General features: G+C 57.5%; 2 protein-coding genes across 2 annotated transcripts; both read left to right on the top strand.

Moving 5' to 3' along the window:
* Positions 1 to 2,440: 2,440 nt before the first annotated feature.
* Positions 2,441 to 4,709, top strand: LOC306815524 (hemoglobin subunit beta-like; the record flags this gene model as incomplete). Its single annotated transcript, XM_079332100.1, is given in 5 exon segments — positions 2,441 to 2,547; positions 3,291 to 3,322; positions 3,325 to 3,512; positions 4,579 to 4,632; positions 4,635 to 4,709. Coding segments are annotated over 5 exon segments (441 nt in total). The 5' UTR covers positions 2,441 to 2,455.
* A 2,540-nt stretch (positions 4,710 to 7,249) lies between these two features.
* Positions 7,250 to 13,147, top strand: LOC306815532 (uncharacterized protein). The gene is given in 9 exon segments (XM_079332111.1): positions 7,250 to 7,362; positions 7,809 to 8,031; positions 8,706 to 8,910; positions 10,300 to 10,309; positions 10,812 to 10,836; positions 11,759 to 11,877; positions 11,998 to 12,196; positions 12,198 to 12,221; positions 12,998 to 13,147. Coding segments are annotated over 9 exon segments (1,026 nt in total). The 5' UTR covers positions 7,250 to 7,270; the 3' UTR covers positions 13,127 to 13,147.
* The last annotated feature ends 3,003 nt before the right edge of the window (positions 13,148 to 16,150 follow it).

The following is a 16,150-nucleotide window of genomic DNA, read 5'->3' as shown; positions in this document are numbered from 1 at the left end:
GAGCTGAAAATGAAACAGAGAGAGGCCGTGCCTTGCTAAGAGCAGCCCCAGATGCAGGCTGGGTTTGATTTCAGTGCCAGAATTGTAGAGGAGTAATAAATGCAGAGGGCACTGAGGCCACTGTGAGCCTGGCTCAGGTGGAGGGATGTCAGCCTGGGAGTGCAGGGCTGTGTTCCACCACACTCCCTGGGGCTCTGGGGTGGACTGGGGGCTCTGGAGTGCCCAGATGTGCTGGGCAGGGCTGTGCTGTGTCCCTGCAGGGCAGGGATACCCCTTTATCTGTCCCCACAGCCACTGCTGCCTATCAGCACTGCTGGGGCTGCTGCAGGGCTCTGCCTCTGCCAGACATGGAAAATGTAAAAATGGCCACAGAGCCCTGTGGGGAGGAGCTGAGGTGTGATTGAATTCCCAGTGGGATCAGGGGATGGGATCGTGTCTGTGTCTGCAAGGAGATCACACAATGCTAGCCTGGGCTGGAGGCACCTGAAACCTGCCCAGTGGGACCTGAAACCTGCCCAGTGGGACCTGAAACTTCCCACTGTCCCAGCTGCTCCAGCCCCAGTGTCCAGCCTGGCCTTGGGCACTGCCAGGGATCCAGGGGCAGCCACAGCTGTACCAGCCCTGCCCACCCTGCCAGGGAACAATTCCTGCCCAAAATCCCACCCAGCCCTGCCCTCTGGCACTGGGAGCCATTCCCTGGGTCCTGTTTCTGCCTCCCCATGTAAAAAGTCCCTCTCCAGCCTTCTCAGGTCAATGGACCAGTATCAGTCTGTAATTGGAAAATTGGACAGGACTTCTGAAACCTCCCACAGACCCAAAGCCACAGATTCAAAGAGCCATGGGATGGTTTGGGTTGGGTAATCCCCCAGTTCCAGCTCCCTGCTGGGCACATTCTGCTGTGCCAGGTTGCTCCAAGCCCCATCCAGCCTGGCCTGGAGCCATTCCTGTGTCTGTGGTTTTGTCTGGACTCCTGACACCTCAAGCACCCTGGCTTTGCCTTCCTGAGCACGGGAGCACAGCTCCACTGCAGGCTGGGAGGCAGGAACACACCTGTGCAGGTGACAGCCAGAGCCAGACAAAAGCCTGGAGCCAGACCTTGAGCTGTGGAAATGCTGCTGCAAATAGGGAATTTAATTTAATTTAATTTAATTCCCAGCAGGGAAGGGCTCACTGAAGGGCTCACACTGGGCACAGTGGCCAGAGCAGAGGAGCCTGTTCACAGCCCACCCTGGCATCCCACACAGGCTCCTGCAAACCTGGGGCTGAGCAGGAGATCTCTGCCTCACCAGCAGCACCCTGGCAGTGCCCCAGGCCAGGACAGGGCTGGAGCAGCCTGGGACTGTGGAGGGTGTCCTGTCCATGGCAGGGCTGGACAAGAGGAGCATTAGAGTCCTGTCTGCTGGAGGCAGTGATCAGGGTCTCTGAATCCTTCAGAGAAATCAGAGTGCAGGGGTTGAATTAAAGCCTTGGGATGGACTGAAGCACATGAACCCACTCACACATCAAGCAGACATTTCAGTAGGAGTCAGTCAGTAACTTAGGGTGAGTTCTGGTGCTTTTAGTGAGTGGAAGGTTTCAATGCAGAGCAGCAGAGCGAGTTGCAGTGAGGGTGAAACACACTGATATCTTCAGGGGAGGCTCCAGGCCACAGCTGCAGACAGGACTGGGACCACAGCAGAGCTGTAGGGAGAATATTGCTGACAATTTTTCAGACAGAACAGGCAGAGTGTATGTGCAGTTCTGTATGTGACCTGTGTGCTGAGAAACCAGAATTCCAGCAGGTTAAGGAGTGCTGCTCTGAGTTTGGGGGTCTGAGCTTGTTGGGAAATCCTGTATAAGAGTTTGTGTACTGGGAGAGTTGGTTGCTTTCAGCCATTCCCTTGTTGCCATTGCTTTGCCATTGCCTGTTGAGACTGATGTGCTTTGTAATAAGATGTGCTTGGTAATAAATAACCTTTCTAATAGGAGCAAGAGCTTGAAGCAGCAGCCCAGGGATCTCTGGAGTTGGGGTGCCCTGAGCCCTGGAGGGCTGAGAGCCTCCCAGCTGTGCAAGCAGGGCAGCTGCTGGCTCTGAGGCAGGCTCCCTGAGGGATCCCAGCAGGGATGGCTGCAGGGGCCAGGACAGTGCTGAGCAGGCAGCCAGGGACAGGGAGGGGGAGATAAGGGGGTCCCCTGTCCTGAGCTGGCCTGTTAAGGACTCACAGGCTTTTCCTGGAAGACCACACCTCACTGCAGAGTGACCCCTGCAGAGTGACCACTGCAGAGTGACCACTGCAGGCCAGCCCAGCCCCCCTGGGACCCCCAGTGGTCCCAGCCAATGGTCCAGCTGGAGGGGCTGGCCTGGGGCTGGGCCAGGGGATAAAACCCAGCAGGGTCTGGGCTCAGCTCCAGGCTCTGTGTCCTCTCTGTGTCCTCTCTGTGTCCTCTGTCCCTCCTGCAGCTGAGCACAGCCACCATGGTGCACTGGACAGCCGAGGAGAAGCAGCTCATCACCGGCCTCTGGGCCAAGGTCAACGTGGAGGAGTGTGGGGCCGAGGCTCTGGCCAGGTGAGTGAGCTCTGTCAGGTGAGTGAGCTCTGTCAGGTGAGTGAGCTCTGCCCAGGTGAGTGAGCTCTGCCAGGTGGGTGAGCTCTGCCAGGTGGGTGAGCTCTGGCCAGGTGAGTGAGCTCTGCCAGGTGTGTGAGCTCAGGACAGGTGGGTGAGCTCTGCCCAGGTGAGTGAGCTCTGCCAGGTGGGTGAGCTCTGCCCAGTGAGTGAGCTCTGCCAGGTGTGTGAGCTCAGGACAGGTGGGTGAGCTCTGCCCAGGTGAGTGAGCTCTGCCAGGTGTGTGAGCTCTGCCAGGTGTGTGAGCTCTGCCAGGTGTGTGAGCTCAGGACAGGTGGGTGAGCTCAGGACAGGTGGATGAGCTCTGCCAGGTGGGTGAGCTCTGCCAGGTGGGTGAGCTCTGCCAGGTGGGTGCAGCTCTCCCCAGGTGTGTAAGCTCTCCCCAGGTGGGTGAGTTCAGCTAGGTGTGTAAGCTCTCCCCAGGTGTGTGAGCTCTCCCCAGGTGTGTGAGCTCTCCCCAGGTGGGTGAGCTCTCCCCAGGTGTGTGAGCTCTCCCCAGGTGTGTGAGCTCTCCCCAGGTGGGTGAGCTCTCCCCAGGTGGGTGAGCTCTCTCCAGGTGTGTGAGCTCTCCCCAGGTGAGTCAATCTCTCCCCAGGTGGGTGAGCTCAGGAGCCTGCCCTGGCCCTGCAGAAGCAATCCCCTCCAGCCTTGCAGTTTAACGTGTCTGTGCTCGTGTCTCTCCCCAGGCTGCTGATCGTCTACCCCTGGACCCAGAGGTTCTTGACAACTTTGGGAACCTGTCCAGCCCCACAGCCATCCTTGGCAACCCCAAGGTGCGTGCCCATGGCAAGAAGGTGCTGACCTCCTTCGGGGAGGCTGTCAAGAACCTGGACAGCATCAAGAAAACCTTCTCCCAGCTGTCGGAGCTGCACTGTGACAAGCTGCACGTGGACCCCGAGAACTTCAGGGTGAGTGTGCTTGGAGCTCTCCCCTCTGATCCCCCTTCCCCAGGGCATCTCAGTGCTGGGCATTTCCAACAGGCATCAGTCAGCTGTGTGTTAGTCACCCAGCAGGACAGGGCTGGCTGCACTGGGAGCTGGGGCAGGGGAGGGGTGGGGATTCAACAGTGCAGGGTGATAGTGGGCTCTGGGCTGCAGGGACACACCTGGGGACAGACACAGGGAGATGCTCTGAGAGTCTGGGGGCTTGTGCAGCCATGGCTGGAGAAAAGGAGCAAAGCTGGCCTCTGATTCAGCCTCTGTTTGGGCCTGGCTTTGGGGATGTAGAGGGTGCACCTTGCACTGAGCCCTGGATGGAGCAGGTGCGGGGAGAAAAAGGAGAGGCAGGAAAAGGCAAGGCAGAAAAATACCCAGGGGCTGGGAAATGTGGGAGGATGCAGAGATGGGGCAGAGGAAGCAGAAATGGATGGGGCAGAGGAAGCAGAGATGGATGGGGCAGAGGAAGCAGAGGTGGATGGGGCAGAGGAAGCAGAGGTGGATGGGGCAGAGGAAGCAGAGGTGGATGGGGCAGAGGAAGCAGAGGTGGGGCAGAGGAAGCACAAATGGATGGGGCAGAGGAAGCAGAGGTGGAGCAGAGGAAGCAGAGGTGGATGGGGCAGAGGAAGCAGAGGTGGGGCAGAGGAAGCACAAATGGATGGGGCAGAGGAAGCAGAAATGGATGGGGCAGAGGAAGCAGAGGTGGGGCAGAGGAAGCACAAATGGATGGGGCAGAGGAAGCAGAGGTGGATGGGGCAGAGGAAGCAGAGGTGGAGCAGAGGAAGCAGAGGTGGATGGGGCAGAGGAAGCAGAGATGGATGGGGCAGAGGAAGCAGAGATGGGGCAGAGGAAGCAGAAACAGATGGGGCAGAGATGATGCAGCAGGTGCACACCTGTGCCCATGGCAGCACAGGGCTCTTGTCCTGCAGCTGCAGCCCCTCACTGGCCACAGCCCCCGGGCCCTGGTCCCTGTGCTGTGCAGGCTCAGGGGTGCCCAGTGCCCTGCTGAGCTCATGTCCCTCCTGCCCTGCCCCTGCAGCTCCTGGGTGACATCCTGGTCATCGTGCTGGCCGCTCACTTCGGCAAGGACTTCAGGCCCCTGCCTGCCAGGCCACGTGGCAGAAGCTGGTGGGGCTGGTGGCCCACGCCCTGGCCCTCAACTACCACTGACACCTCAGAGGCACTGTGTGTGACAGCCAATAAAAACCACATTGCTGCAGTTCGTGTTCTGTGTCTCTGTGGCCCTGCCTCTCCTCCTGGGATATTTGCAGGGATGAACATTGTAGAGATCCAGTGACCAGGCAGAAGTGTTCCCCTGCAGTTTGCTGCTGATGGATTCAGTTGATAAAGGCCAGGTTGGACAGGGCTGGGAGCACCTGGGGCAGTGGGAGGTGGCAGGGGTGGCACTGGGTGGGTTTGAGGTGTCCCTTCCAACACAAACCTTCTGGGTTTTAAAAAGAGGAGCAAAGACACTCTCGGGTCCTGCTGGACCAGACCCAGGCGCCGTGTGCTCTGTGGGAGATGGGGCTGGCCTGGCTCCAGCGCAGGGCTGGGTACAGGGGCTGATAAGGGCTCTGCAAAGCTTGGCAGGATCCTGCTGCAATCAGGGACCAGCGAGCCCTGCCCGGGGCACACGGCCCTAGGGAGCTGCCCTGCCCTCCTGGGGATGGGCTGTGCCCAAAAGGGCACACCTTGGCCAGGTGTGCGGCCAGGTGTGCCCAAAAGGGACAGCTCTTGTCCAGGTGTGCCCAAAAGGGACAGCTCTTGTCCAGGTGTGTGGCCAGGTGTGCCCAAAAGGGACAGCTCTTGTTCAGGTGTGTGGCCAGGGCCTGGCTGGGACACAGTTCCCTGCCTGGGTGTCACAATCCACTCAGCCCCAGCAGAGTTGTGATGGCTTCTTCAACCCCAGGGTGCAGAACACAAAACCAAGAGACTCAGGGTTGTTCAGCAGAAAGCAGCAATGCAGTTTATTGTGTGTAACAATTCAGTTTTGTGATAGAAAAGAGAGAGAAGGATGGGATATAGCCACGAACAGATGGGACTCATCCTCGAGTCGTCCGATGATGGATGTCTTCAATCCCTTGGGGAGAAAGAGTACTCAGAGTCTCTTTAAGAAAGTCACTTTTACAGTCCTTTTCCAAAGCCAGTGGCCTCTGGCCCAAAGCTGGGGGGATTTATGGACTGTTGTGTGTGGAGACCCAGGTAAGAGGTGCAGGAACAGGGCGCTGTGAGCAGCACCTGCTGACAGCAGCACCATGGCAGCTGCACAAATTTGGGTCAGAGCTGGGAAAGTGTCCCAGCCTGAGAAAAATCCTCAGAACTTGAGAAAGAGCAAAAGACTCAGAACCTGAGAAAAGGCCTGGCTGAAATTTGCCTAGGCCTTCAGCAGTGTCCACATCATGCCATGGTTCCAGGAGTTTGGAGATCTACCCACACCAGAGGGAGCAGCCAGCTGGAAGGATGCTGGAGGGAAGAGAGATCCAGGCTGAGAGCAGGGCTGGTTCCTGCCTGGCCATGAGCTGCCAGGTGTGTTGGGAATGAGCTGCCAGGTGTGTTTCTGGCCGTGAGCTGCCAGGTGCTGCTGGGCTTGCATGGGGGAAAGGAGATCTGCCTTAGGCTCTGTTCTCCAAAGGAGCTGCAGGCATTGCCCTGCTCAGCACTGAGAGGAGCATTCCCCGCTCTGAGCAGGCAATCCCTGTGCTGGGGGCTGGAGCTCCCAACACCTCCCAGCCAGGCTGCTGCCTCCTCAGCTGACAGCAGGCATTTTAACACATGAAATTAACTCTTGTAGAAATGAATGGAGCACCGGGGTGAGCCCAAGGCTGGGCTGTGCTTCCTTTGGTTTTTGCCAGCTCTCCCAGGCTCCAGGGTGGCTCAGAGCTGGTGCAGCCCTGCCCAGGTCACCTGCCATCCTCCAGGCACCTGGGGGCTGTCCCTGCCTCACGAGGAGCTTGTGGCACTGATGGAGTCCTGGGCCAGTGGCCACTGCTGCAAACAGCCTCTGGGCCAGCCCAGCACAGCAGATTTCTTCAAACCACTCCATGGCTCAGACACCTTCACATTTAGAAGCCCTTGGAATTCTTTCTCAGGGAGTTTAAACCCACGTTTAAATCCTTTCTCAGGGAGTTTAAACCCATGTTTGTAGCTCATGGTGAGTGCCCTGGACAGCAGTGCAGCTGCTGGAGAGGCTCTGTGTGTGCCCAGGGAGGATCCAGCAGTGTCCCAGGGCAGGCTGGAGCAGCCTGGGACGGTGGGAGGTTGTTGGATCAGTGAGTCGGGGTCTCTCTGAATTCTTTAGAGAGAAACCGAGTGCAGGGATTGAATTAAAGGGTGTCTGTGCCATGGCAGGGGTGGCATGGATGGGCTTGAAGGTTCTCCTAAGCCAGAGCAGTCTGGGATCCCACGATTCCTAGTGCAGGGACCCCTGGGCAGGAGGGGCTGGCGTCCCTGCTGGGGACATTGCCCGTGCCACCCTGGGGTCCCGGGGGGGCTGGAGCCGTGCCTGCAGCCCCCCGGGGTGTGCTGGGGCTGTCACAGACAGGGGGAAAGGGCCCCTGTCCCCCTTGGCCAGCGGCCAGCAGCGCTATCTGCCCCCGTGCAGCCCCGCTCCCTGCCCGGCCCCAGCCCCGCTCCTGGCTCAGATTAGCCCGAGCCTCTATAAAAATCCCGGGCAGCCGGGGCAGCCACGACCTCAGCACTGCCCGGGGAGCCAGACACACCAAAGCAGCACCATGGTGCACTGGACAGCCGAGGAGAAGCAGCTCATCACCGGCCTCTGGGCCAAGGTCAACGTGGCCGACTGCGGCGCCGAGGCTCTGGCCAGGTGAGTGAGCTCTGCCAGGTGAGTGAGCTCAGCCAGGTGAGTGAGCTCTGGCCAGGTGGGTGAGCTCTGGCCAGGTGAATGAGCTCTGGCCAGGTGGGTGAGCTCTGCCAGGTGAGTGAGCTCAGCCAGGTGAGTGAGCTCTGGCCAGGTGAGTGAGCTCTGGCCAGGTGGGTGAGCTCAGGACAGGTGGGTGAGCTCTGGCAGGTGAGTGAGCTCTGGCAGGTGAGTAAGCTCAGGACAGGTGTGTGAACTCTGGCCAGGTGGGTGCAGCTCTCCCCAGGTGTATGAGCTCTCCCCAGGTGTGTGAGCTCTCCCCAGGTGGGTGCAGCTCTGGCCAGGTGGGTGCAGCTCTGGGACCTGCTGGGCTGCTCCTGCAGAGGGAAACCCCTCCAGCCATGCAGCATCAATATCCCTTTGTCTGTCTGTGTCCCTGCATCTCTCCCCAGGCTGCTGATCGTCTACCCCTGGACCCAGAGGTTCTTTGCCTCCTTTGGGAACCTGTCCTGCCCCACTGCCATCCCTTGCAACCCCATGGTTCGTGCCCATGGCAAGAAGGTGCTGACCTCCTTCGGGGAGGCTGTCAAGAACCTGGACAGCATCAAGAAATCTTTTGCCCAGCTGAGCAAACTCCACTGTGACAAGCTGCACGTGGACCCCGAGAACTTCAGGGTGAGCCATGCTGAGCTCCAGCCTGGGCTGGGCAGAGGGTCTTGGCTCGGGAGGTGCTCCTGGGGTCTCAGAGGGGTCTGGCAGTCAGGGAGACCTCAAGAGAAACCCTGGGGCTGCCTGCGAGCCTGGGGAGGGGCAGGGGCCCTGGAGGGGAACACAGAGTCATATCTGGGGGGGAGCAGGGAGGGAGTTCTGGGGCTGGGATCTGTGAGAGGAGGCAGCCAGGCAGGCCAGGGGAATGGGCAGAAATGCAAAGACAGATGTGTGCTGGCCAGGAGAAACAGCCTGGAGCTGCCAGAAGGGAAGGAACTGAGATGGGGTTTAGAGGAAAGAAGCTGAGCTTGGCTGGGAGGGAGTGGTTAAACCAGAAGGGAAAACAGCACAGGCGCTTGGCAGGAGGGTCCTGAGCCCAGGGGAGCCAGGGAAGGACTAAACCCAGTGGGAGCTGGGGGAGGACAAGCAGAAGCAGGCACAGGAAGTGCTGGGGGCAGGAGGCAGCACACCCGGGATCCCAGGGCATGCAGAGCTGCACAGGCTGTGCCAGGAGCCCCGTGCCCTGCTGGGGCCAGCATCAGCCTGCTCCTGCCTTGCTGTCACCTGCCCGGGGAGCGCAGGGGACATGGGCAGGGGTGTGGGGACAGCAGCAGCTGACAGCTTCTCCCCCTCCATGCCAGCTCCTGGGTGACATCCTCATCATCGTGCTGGCCGCCCACTTCGGCAAGGACTTCACACCCCGCCTGCCAGGCTGCCTGGCAGAAGATGTGTGCGAGTGGTGGCCCACGCGCTGGCCCACGAGTACCACTGAGCCCTGGCACCTGGAGACAGCCCGGGGCTGCCCTGGGCTCGTGCTGGGCTCCATACCCAGCAAACTACCCGGCTGTACCCAATAACCAACAGCTGTGCCCAATAACCAACAGCTGTGCCCAATAACCAACGGCTGTGCCCAATAACCAACGGCTGTGCCCAATAACCAACGGCTGTGCCCAATAAACAACGGCTGTGCCCAATAAACAACGGCTGCTCCAGAACCAGCACCAGCACCAGCACGTGTCTGCCTCTCTGTGGGCAGGGGCAGGGAGGGACGGGCGGCTGGGGGGCAAATGCTCACAAACATGGGGTAACGTGGGGTAATGACATGGGATAACTGGGGATAATGACATGGGATAACGTGGGATAGCAACATGGGATTACATGGAATAATGACATGGGATAGCATGGGATAACGTGGGATAAACATGGGATAATGTGGGATAACAACATGGGATAACGACATGGGATAAAACATGGGATAAAATGGGATAATGTGGGATAGCAATCTGGGATAACATGGGGTAACAACATGGGATAACGTGGGATAATGTGGGATTACATGGGATAACAACATGGGATAATGTGGGATAACATGAGATAACATGAGATAATGACATGGGATAACATGGGATAACAACGTGAGATAACATGGGATAGTGTGGGATAACGACATGGAATAACAACATGGGATAATGTGGGATAACGTGGGATAATGTGGGATTACATGGGATAATGACATGGGATAACATGAGATAACATGGGATAACAACATGGGATAACAACATGGGATAACATGGGATAACATGGGATAACAACGTGAGATAACATGGGATAACAACATGGGATAACATGGGATAGCAACATGATATAACATGGGATAGTGTGGGATAACGACATGGAATAACAACATGGAATAATGTGGGATAACGTGGGATAATGACATGGGATAACATGAGATAACATGGGATAACAACATGGGATAACATGGGATAATGACATGGGATAACATGGGGTAACAGTATGGTATAACGTGGGATAACATGGGATACCAACATGGGATAACATGGGATAACATGGGATAACAATGTGGGATAACATGGGATAACACGTGGGATAATGTGGGATAATGACATTGGATAGCATGGGATAATGATATGGAATAACATGGGATAACGTGGGATAACAATGTGGGATAACATGGGATAATGACATGGGATAATGTGGGATAACGTGAGATTACATGAGATACCAACATGGGCTAACACAGGGTAACGTGGGATAACAGGAGATAACAACATGGGATAACACGGGCCACAGTCTCCTTCATAGATGTGACACTTTTCTAAGGTGGAGAGGAATGTTCAGGACAAAACCCAAATAAACACCACAAAACACAAACAGAAACACACTGTCACTTTTTGGAGACATCAGGTGCATTGCTTGGTTTAATGTTTCAAGATTTCACAGAGTGAGTGGAGTAGAGCTGTACAAAAACGAGCAGTGGGAGAGGTGATGGCGATTGGCGCCACAGTTTTGTGAATTCCTGCGTGTGGGGTTTTTCTGTCTTGGGGTTTTTTAGTCTGTGTCATTCTTAGGAAGGCAGAATGTAACAGACACAACCCTCAGGGCTTGGCTGGAACAAGCGTGGGCTAGTGGGAGGTGTCCCTGCCCGTGCAGGGGATGGGCTTGGATGAGATTTGAGGTCCCTTCCAGGCCAAAGCAGCCTGGGATTCTGTGATACCGTGAAACACCAAGTGCTGATTGCAGAGGGCTGGGGCACAGTCACCCCAGGCTGGCCAGGGTCCTTTTGGCCAGCCCCTGCTGCAGTGAGCAGCAGCAAGCACAAACACTTCACCCAGAGCCCAGCAGGGCATCCCTGAGCCCCGAGCTCCAACCCTGTGCCCTGCACCCTCCTTCAGCTGGCACAGGAGCAGCCATAGCAGCCCCAGGCTGCCTCTCCCCCTTCTCAGGATCACCCAGCTGCTGAACCCCTGGGTCAGGCCCTGCCCCAGCCTGCACATCTGTGCAGATGTTTTTTCTTCTGGAAAGGGAGCTCAGGGGTTGGAACTGCCCAGGGAGGTTTGCAGTGCCCATCCCTGCAGGTGGCACCTGGAGGTGGCACTCAGGGTGACAAGGTGGGGGACAGGGCACAGCTGGGACTGCCTGGGCTGGGAGGGCTTCGCCAAGCCCCAGGATTTGGGGATTCTGTGGGATCCCAGGAGTCCCAGTAACCCCAGTAACCTCAGCTCTCCTCATGCCCTGTGAGCCTCCCCTGCAGCAGGTGGTTTTCTCTGGGCTATAACATCTCCTTGCCAGCCTTGCCTGACCTTTGCCAAGGGGTTCTTTGAGACAGGAGCTCCCTCGGGCTGCAGGGCCGTGCTGTAGTTTTAGCAGTGTCATCCTGAAGTCAGTGAAACTCCTGCGAGCTGATGGGGAAGCAGAGGGAGAACCCAAACCCCGGCAGGTCCCTGCAAGGAGAGGAGGAGGAGAACGGGGTGCAAGCAGAGGGAGAACCCGAGAGCCCAGGGCTGCCTGTCCTGCCTCAGGGGTTGGCACCACCCAAGGGGCACCAGGCAGCACTTCCAGCTGCTGTGCTGGGACTCTGCACGGAGATAATGTCACCCCGCAGCTGGGCTGGAAATCAGGGACGGCGACAGGGGTGGCCAAGCCCAGCGCTGGATCTGGGCACCTTGCCCTGGGCCCCACCCTGGGGCTGTGCGTGTCCCACCCTGGGGCTGTGTGTGTCCCCTCCCCGGGCCGTGTCCCCTCCCGGGGTGCTGCGGGGCCCCCGGGGTGCAGCCAATGGAGGGGTGCGGGGGGGCAGAGGAGGGGCCGGGCACAGGGGATAAAAGCGGGGCTGGCCAGCGGCTGCCAGCGTGCGACCCTTCGGGAGCAAGAGCCCAGAGTTCCTCCGTAGCGCAGCGAGCCTCCAGCCGACAACCATGGTGCAAGTGTGACAGCCCGAGGAGAAGCAGCTCATCACCGGCCTCTGGGGCAAGTCAACGTGGCCGAGTGCGGCGGCGAGGCCCTGGCCAGGTGAGCGAGGCTCTGGACCTGCAGAGGGACGGGGACAGGGATGGGAAACAGGGACGGGGACGGGGACAGCAGCCCGGCACGGCACCGTGGATGTGACCGTGTCTTGGTGTCTCTCCCCAGGCTGCTGATCGTCTACCCCTGGACCCAGAGGTTCTTCTCCTCCTTCGGGAACCTGTCCAGCGCCACGGCCGTCCTTGGCAATCCCAAGGTGCAGGCTCAAGGCAAGAAGGTGCTGACCTCCTTCGGGGAGGCCGTCAAGAACCTGGACAGCATCAAGGGCACCTTCGCCCAGCTGTCCGAGCTGCACTGCGACAAGCTGCCACGTGGACCCCGAGAACTTCAGGGTGAGTGTGCCCTGAGCCTGGAACCGGCAGGAGGGGATTTACCCAGAGGGAGGAGAGGGGCTGGGGGTTGGCATCGGGGGCAGAGGCAGAGGGCAAGAGGGGAGGGAGCCAGGGCAGGCCGGGTGAGAGGGCACCGTGCAGGCTGGGGTGACAAGCTGTGCAGGGACAGCCAGGGAACAGCAGGACAGCAGGGGACAGCAGGACAGCAGGGACAGCAGGGGACAGCAAGGACAGCAGGGGACAGCAGGGGACAGGAGGGAACAGAAGGGGACAGCAGGACGTGGTTTCACTGAGGGAATGGAGGGGGAGAACAAAGTGACAGCAGCTGTTGAGCGAAGAGGTTTTGAGCTGAGGGGGAAGAGAAGGAGCAAAGTTTGGCACAGAGAACAGGGAGATGAGTGTGGAGCACTGGATGCCAAAGAGGATCTACAGATGATCTGGGAGTATCTCAGTGGGGAATTAACCCCAGCATTTGTCCCTGGGCTGGGGCAGCAGAAATCCCCCTGCGTCAGCATGAGCTGGTTGTTTGTGCCAGGGCGGGTCTTGTGCTTGAGAGAATTCCAGAACAAAGCCAGAAGGGACAACGAAAAATTTACCCCTAAAAATACTGGAGAATTTTTGCTTCCTCTTCCCATAGAGTAGCAAATGAACCTTTAGAGTAAGAGCAGAGACTCAGTTTAAGGGGCTGGGGAGGTTTTCAAGATGCAGATTTGCTGCGCGGGGATGTCGGGCTGTGCGGGCACTGTGCTAACCCCGGGCTGCTCCTGTCCCCACAGCTCCTGGGTGACATCCTGGTCGTGGTCCTGGCCGCCCACTTCGGCAAGGACTTCACTCCCGACTGCCAGGCTGCCTGGCAGAAGCTGGTGCGTGTGGTGGCCCACGCGCTGGCCCGCAAGTACCACTGAGCCCGGAGCGCCCGCGCCCGCCGCAGCTTCTGACACACAAATAAAGCTCATCCTCTGATCTCCGTGCCTCTGTGTCCCTGGGGGGCCTGGGGGTGCCTCTGGGAATGGGGGTCCAGGATTTGGGGGGATGGAGTCCTGTCGGCCCCGGGGTCAGGCTCAGAGTCTCGCTGTAAACCTGCTGTCTCTCCTAGACAGGGGAAATCGAGAGCATTCCTGTTTTCTGGGGAGGAGGATAAACAAATTGAAGACTTTAATCTACCCTGGCTCATCCCTGGCATAAAACCTCCCCAAAACCAGCTGAGTCACACAGGCCCAGCAGCCAGCTGGGTGGGGGCAGGTTTTAGATAAACATTTGCTATCAAGGGCTGTCCAGACTTTGTTTATTCACATCCCTCCCCCCTGCGCCGCCCACTCTGCAGTTTGGGGGGGTCTGATTCTGCCAGGAGCAGCCACCTCATCCCCTGGATGTGAGTTCTGGGTGGGTTTAGGTGTCTGCAGGGCAGGGCTCGCCTGGGCAGGGGCTGCTCTTGTGCCTCTGAGCAGAGCAGGGTGTGACACAGGCGATGCCTGGCTGAAGGATGAGCTCAGCTCTCAGGGAGAGCCTGTTCCTGCTGCCCAGGTACACACTGAGAAGGACAGAAGATGATTCACAGAAAAGAAAAAGGAAAAAAAACAAATAAATACCCCAAAAAACCAAAACAACCAAAACCAACAACAACAAAAACAAACCAAAGTGTTTTTCTCCCTGCATGGCAGGCACAGAGTCATCAAAACCCCAATATTTCACGACTTTTCAGAGGCTTTATGATATATGAACAGTTTCCTATGAACATGATTGTTCATGGAATTCAGGCAGAAATGAGAGAACTGTTTGGATGAGGAGGTGTCTGGGGGTGGGAAGGGCAGCAGAGCTGGAGAGGGACTGGGAACAAGGGACAGGACACAGGGAATGGCTGCAGAGCAGGGTTTGATGGGATCTTGGGAATCAGGAATTGTTCCCTGGGAGGGGCTGGGATGGAATTGCCAGAGCAGCTGTGGCTGCCCCTGGATCCCTGGAATGTTCAGTTCCAGGCTGGACACTGGGGCTGGAGCAATGGGACAGTGGGAGGGGTCCCTGCCATGGCAGGGTGGGATTTAATGGGATTTAAGGTCCTTCCCACCCAAAGCAGGATGTTCTGGGATTTTCATGCTGGGCTCCAGGAGGAGAGCTGCCATCTCCCAGTGCCTGAGGAAGCCAAGCCCAGGTCACAGCTGTGATTCTATCATTTAACACCATTTCCCATTGCCTTTTCCTGCCCATTTTGCCAAAGAGCAATGCCCTCTCCTGAATTCAGCTGGCTCATTTCTCTCTGCTGCTGTTGTGGACGTTCCTTCCTTCCTCTCCCAGGCAGCTCATCCATCAGAGTTTTGTGCTGCTGTGGGAGATCAATCCATCATCCTGCTCGGGTGAACTTCCCACCAGTCCAGAGATGCATGCTGCCATTCAGAGGGACTCAGGAGTCTTTTCTTAACCAGACCTGAACCAAATCTGTGCTGATTGCAACTCCCAGCATCTTTTGAAGAATTCTTATTCAAATGTTAGTCAGGAGCAGGTGAACAGGGGACTATCAGGTGCAGTTATTTTTATCTGGCCTCATCCCCACACTTACCAAAATTGCTGGAGCGGAAAAAGTCCCCAGTTCACATCTTAGCACAAGCCAAAACCACTCCTTAGGCAGCTCTGTGCTGCCCCTGCTGGGTTATTTTTGTGTATTTACAGGCAGTTTCCAGCTCTCAGAGGGGCTGTCAGGAGTGTCAGGGATTGCAGAGCCCGAGCTGCTGGGTGGAATCAGCCACAGAATTGGGGTGAGCCTGACACTGCTGGGACCAGGGCACTGACCAGGGCTTGCTCTGCTCTTTGGAAGATGCTTCTTTGCTTTTGGGAGGTAAATAGAGATGTTGTTTTCTCCAGGAACTGAGTGGAATTCCCTTGCCTAATCTCTCCTCCTGCAGGGGCTGTTCAGGCAGCTTTGGATGCTCATGTCTCAGAGATGTTTGGACTGAAAATGCCCTTGCCTGTGGCACAAAGGGATCCTTGGTGTTTCCCAGGATGGCCAAAGCAGCAGGGCAGGCTGCAGGGATGGGAGCAGCCCCTTGCTCTGCTCCCCCAGCCCCCTGTGCCAGGCTGGGATCAGGATCAGGACGTTCCCTCTCACTGCCCATCTGATCTCATGGCAATGCAGCAAAGCCCCTCAGAAACAGCAGGGGTGCTACGAGATTTCTGATCCCTTGGTGGCTTTGGAGAAAGGAGGGTTGGAATCCCCGGGGGGACTTGTCAGAGCTGATTTCCTCATTGTCCCTCTGTCCCACCCTGCTGTCCGTGCCCTTCCAGCCCCAGCTCTCTGCAGCACAGAGCCAGAGACAGGAATCACACTGCTGAGCTGCTGCTGAGCTTCTGCTGCCACCCAGCTCCTGCCTGGAGGCCTCAGTGCCTGGCCTCAGGCCAGCCCTTCCTGGGCAGGGTTTTTATGTTTTACTGCATCTCCCTCAATCTGAGCACAGGTCACCCCTCTCCTCCTTCTCCTGAGCCCTCAGGGGTGTCCCCCTGCAGAGCCCCGTGGGTGGAGGATGGGACTTGTCCCAGTTTCCACCCATTTTTACCATGCCCAGAGCAGTGGGTGATGCACAGAGTGGATAAATCCACCTGCTGGATTCTGTGGGATGTTGCAGAGGATGAGGATGCTGTGCATGTCCGAGTTTGCTCAGATTCCAACAAACACATCTGTATTTTCGTGTTGAAGGCCATTGGAGCACCCGGAGAGCTGCTGCTGATCTGAGTTATCAAGCTCATCACTGAGCTGCTGCAGTGAGGAGCAGAGGCTCAGATGTCTGGAGCTCTGTCTGAGACGTGGCAGGGGAAAAGCCACCAATTCCATTTCTCATGGCATGCTGATGAGTTCAGCTCAGTTAAACAATGCCAAGTTCCCTGTTTACATAGACAGATTGTGAATTCCTTGAATACTGGGGGCTGGGAAAGTTTAATTT

The sequence above is a fragment of the Erithacus rubecula genome (assembly GCF_903797595.1).
Source record: "Erithacus rubecula genome assembly, contig: scaffold_149_arrow_ctg1, whole genome shotgun sequence".
NCBI lineage: Eukaryota > Metazoa > Chordata > Aves > Passeriformes > Muscicapidae > Erithacus > Erithacus rubecula.
The sequence above is the reverse complement of the archived record's forward strand: the minus strand, read 5'-3'. Positions and strand labels throughout refer to the sequence as shown.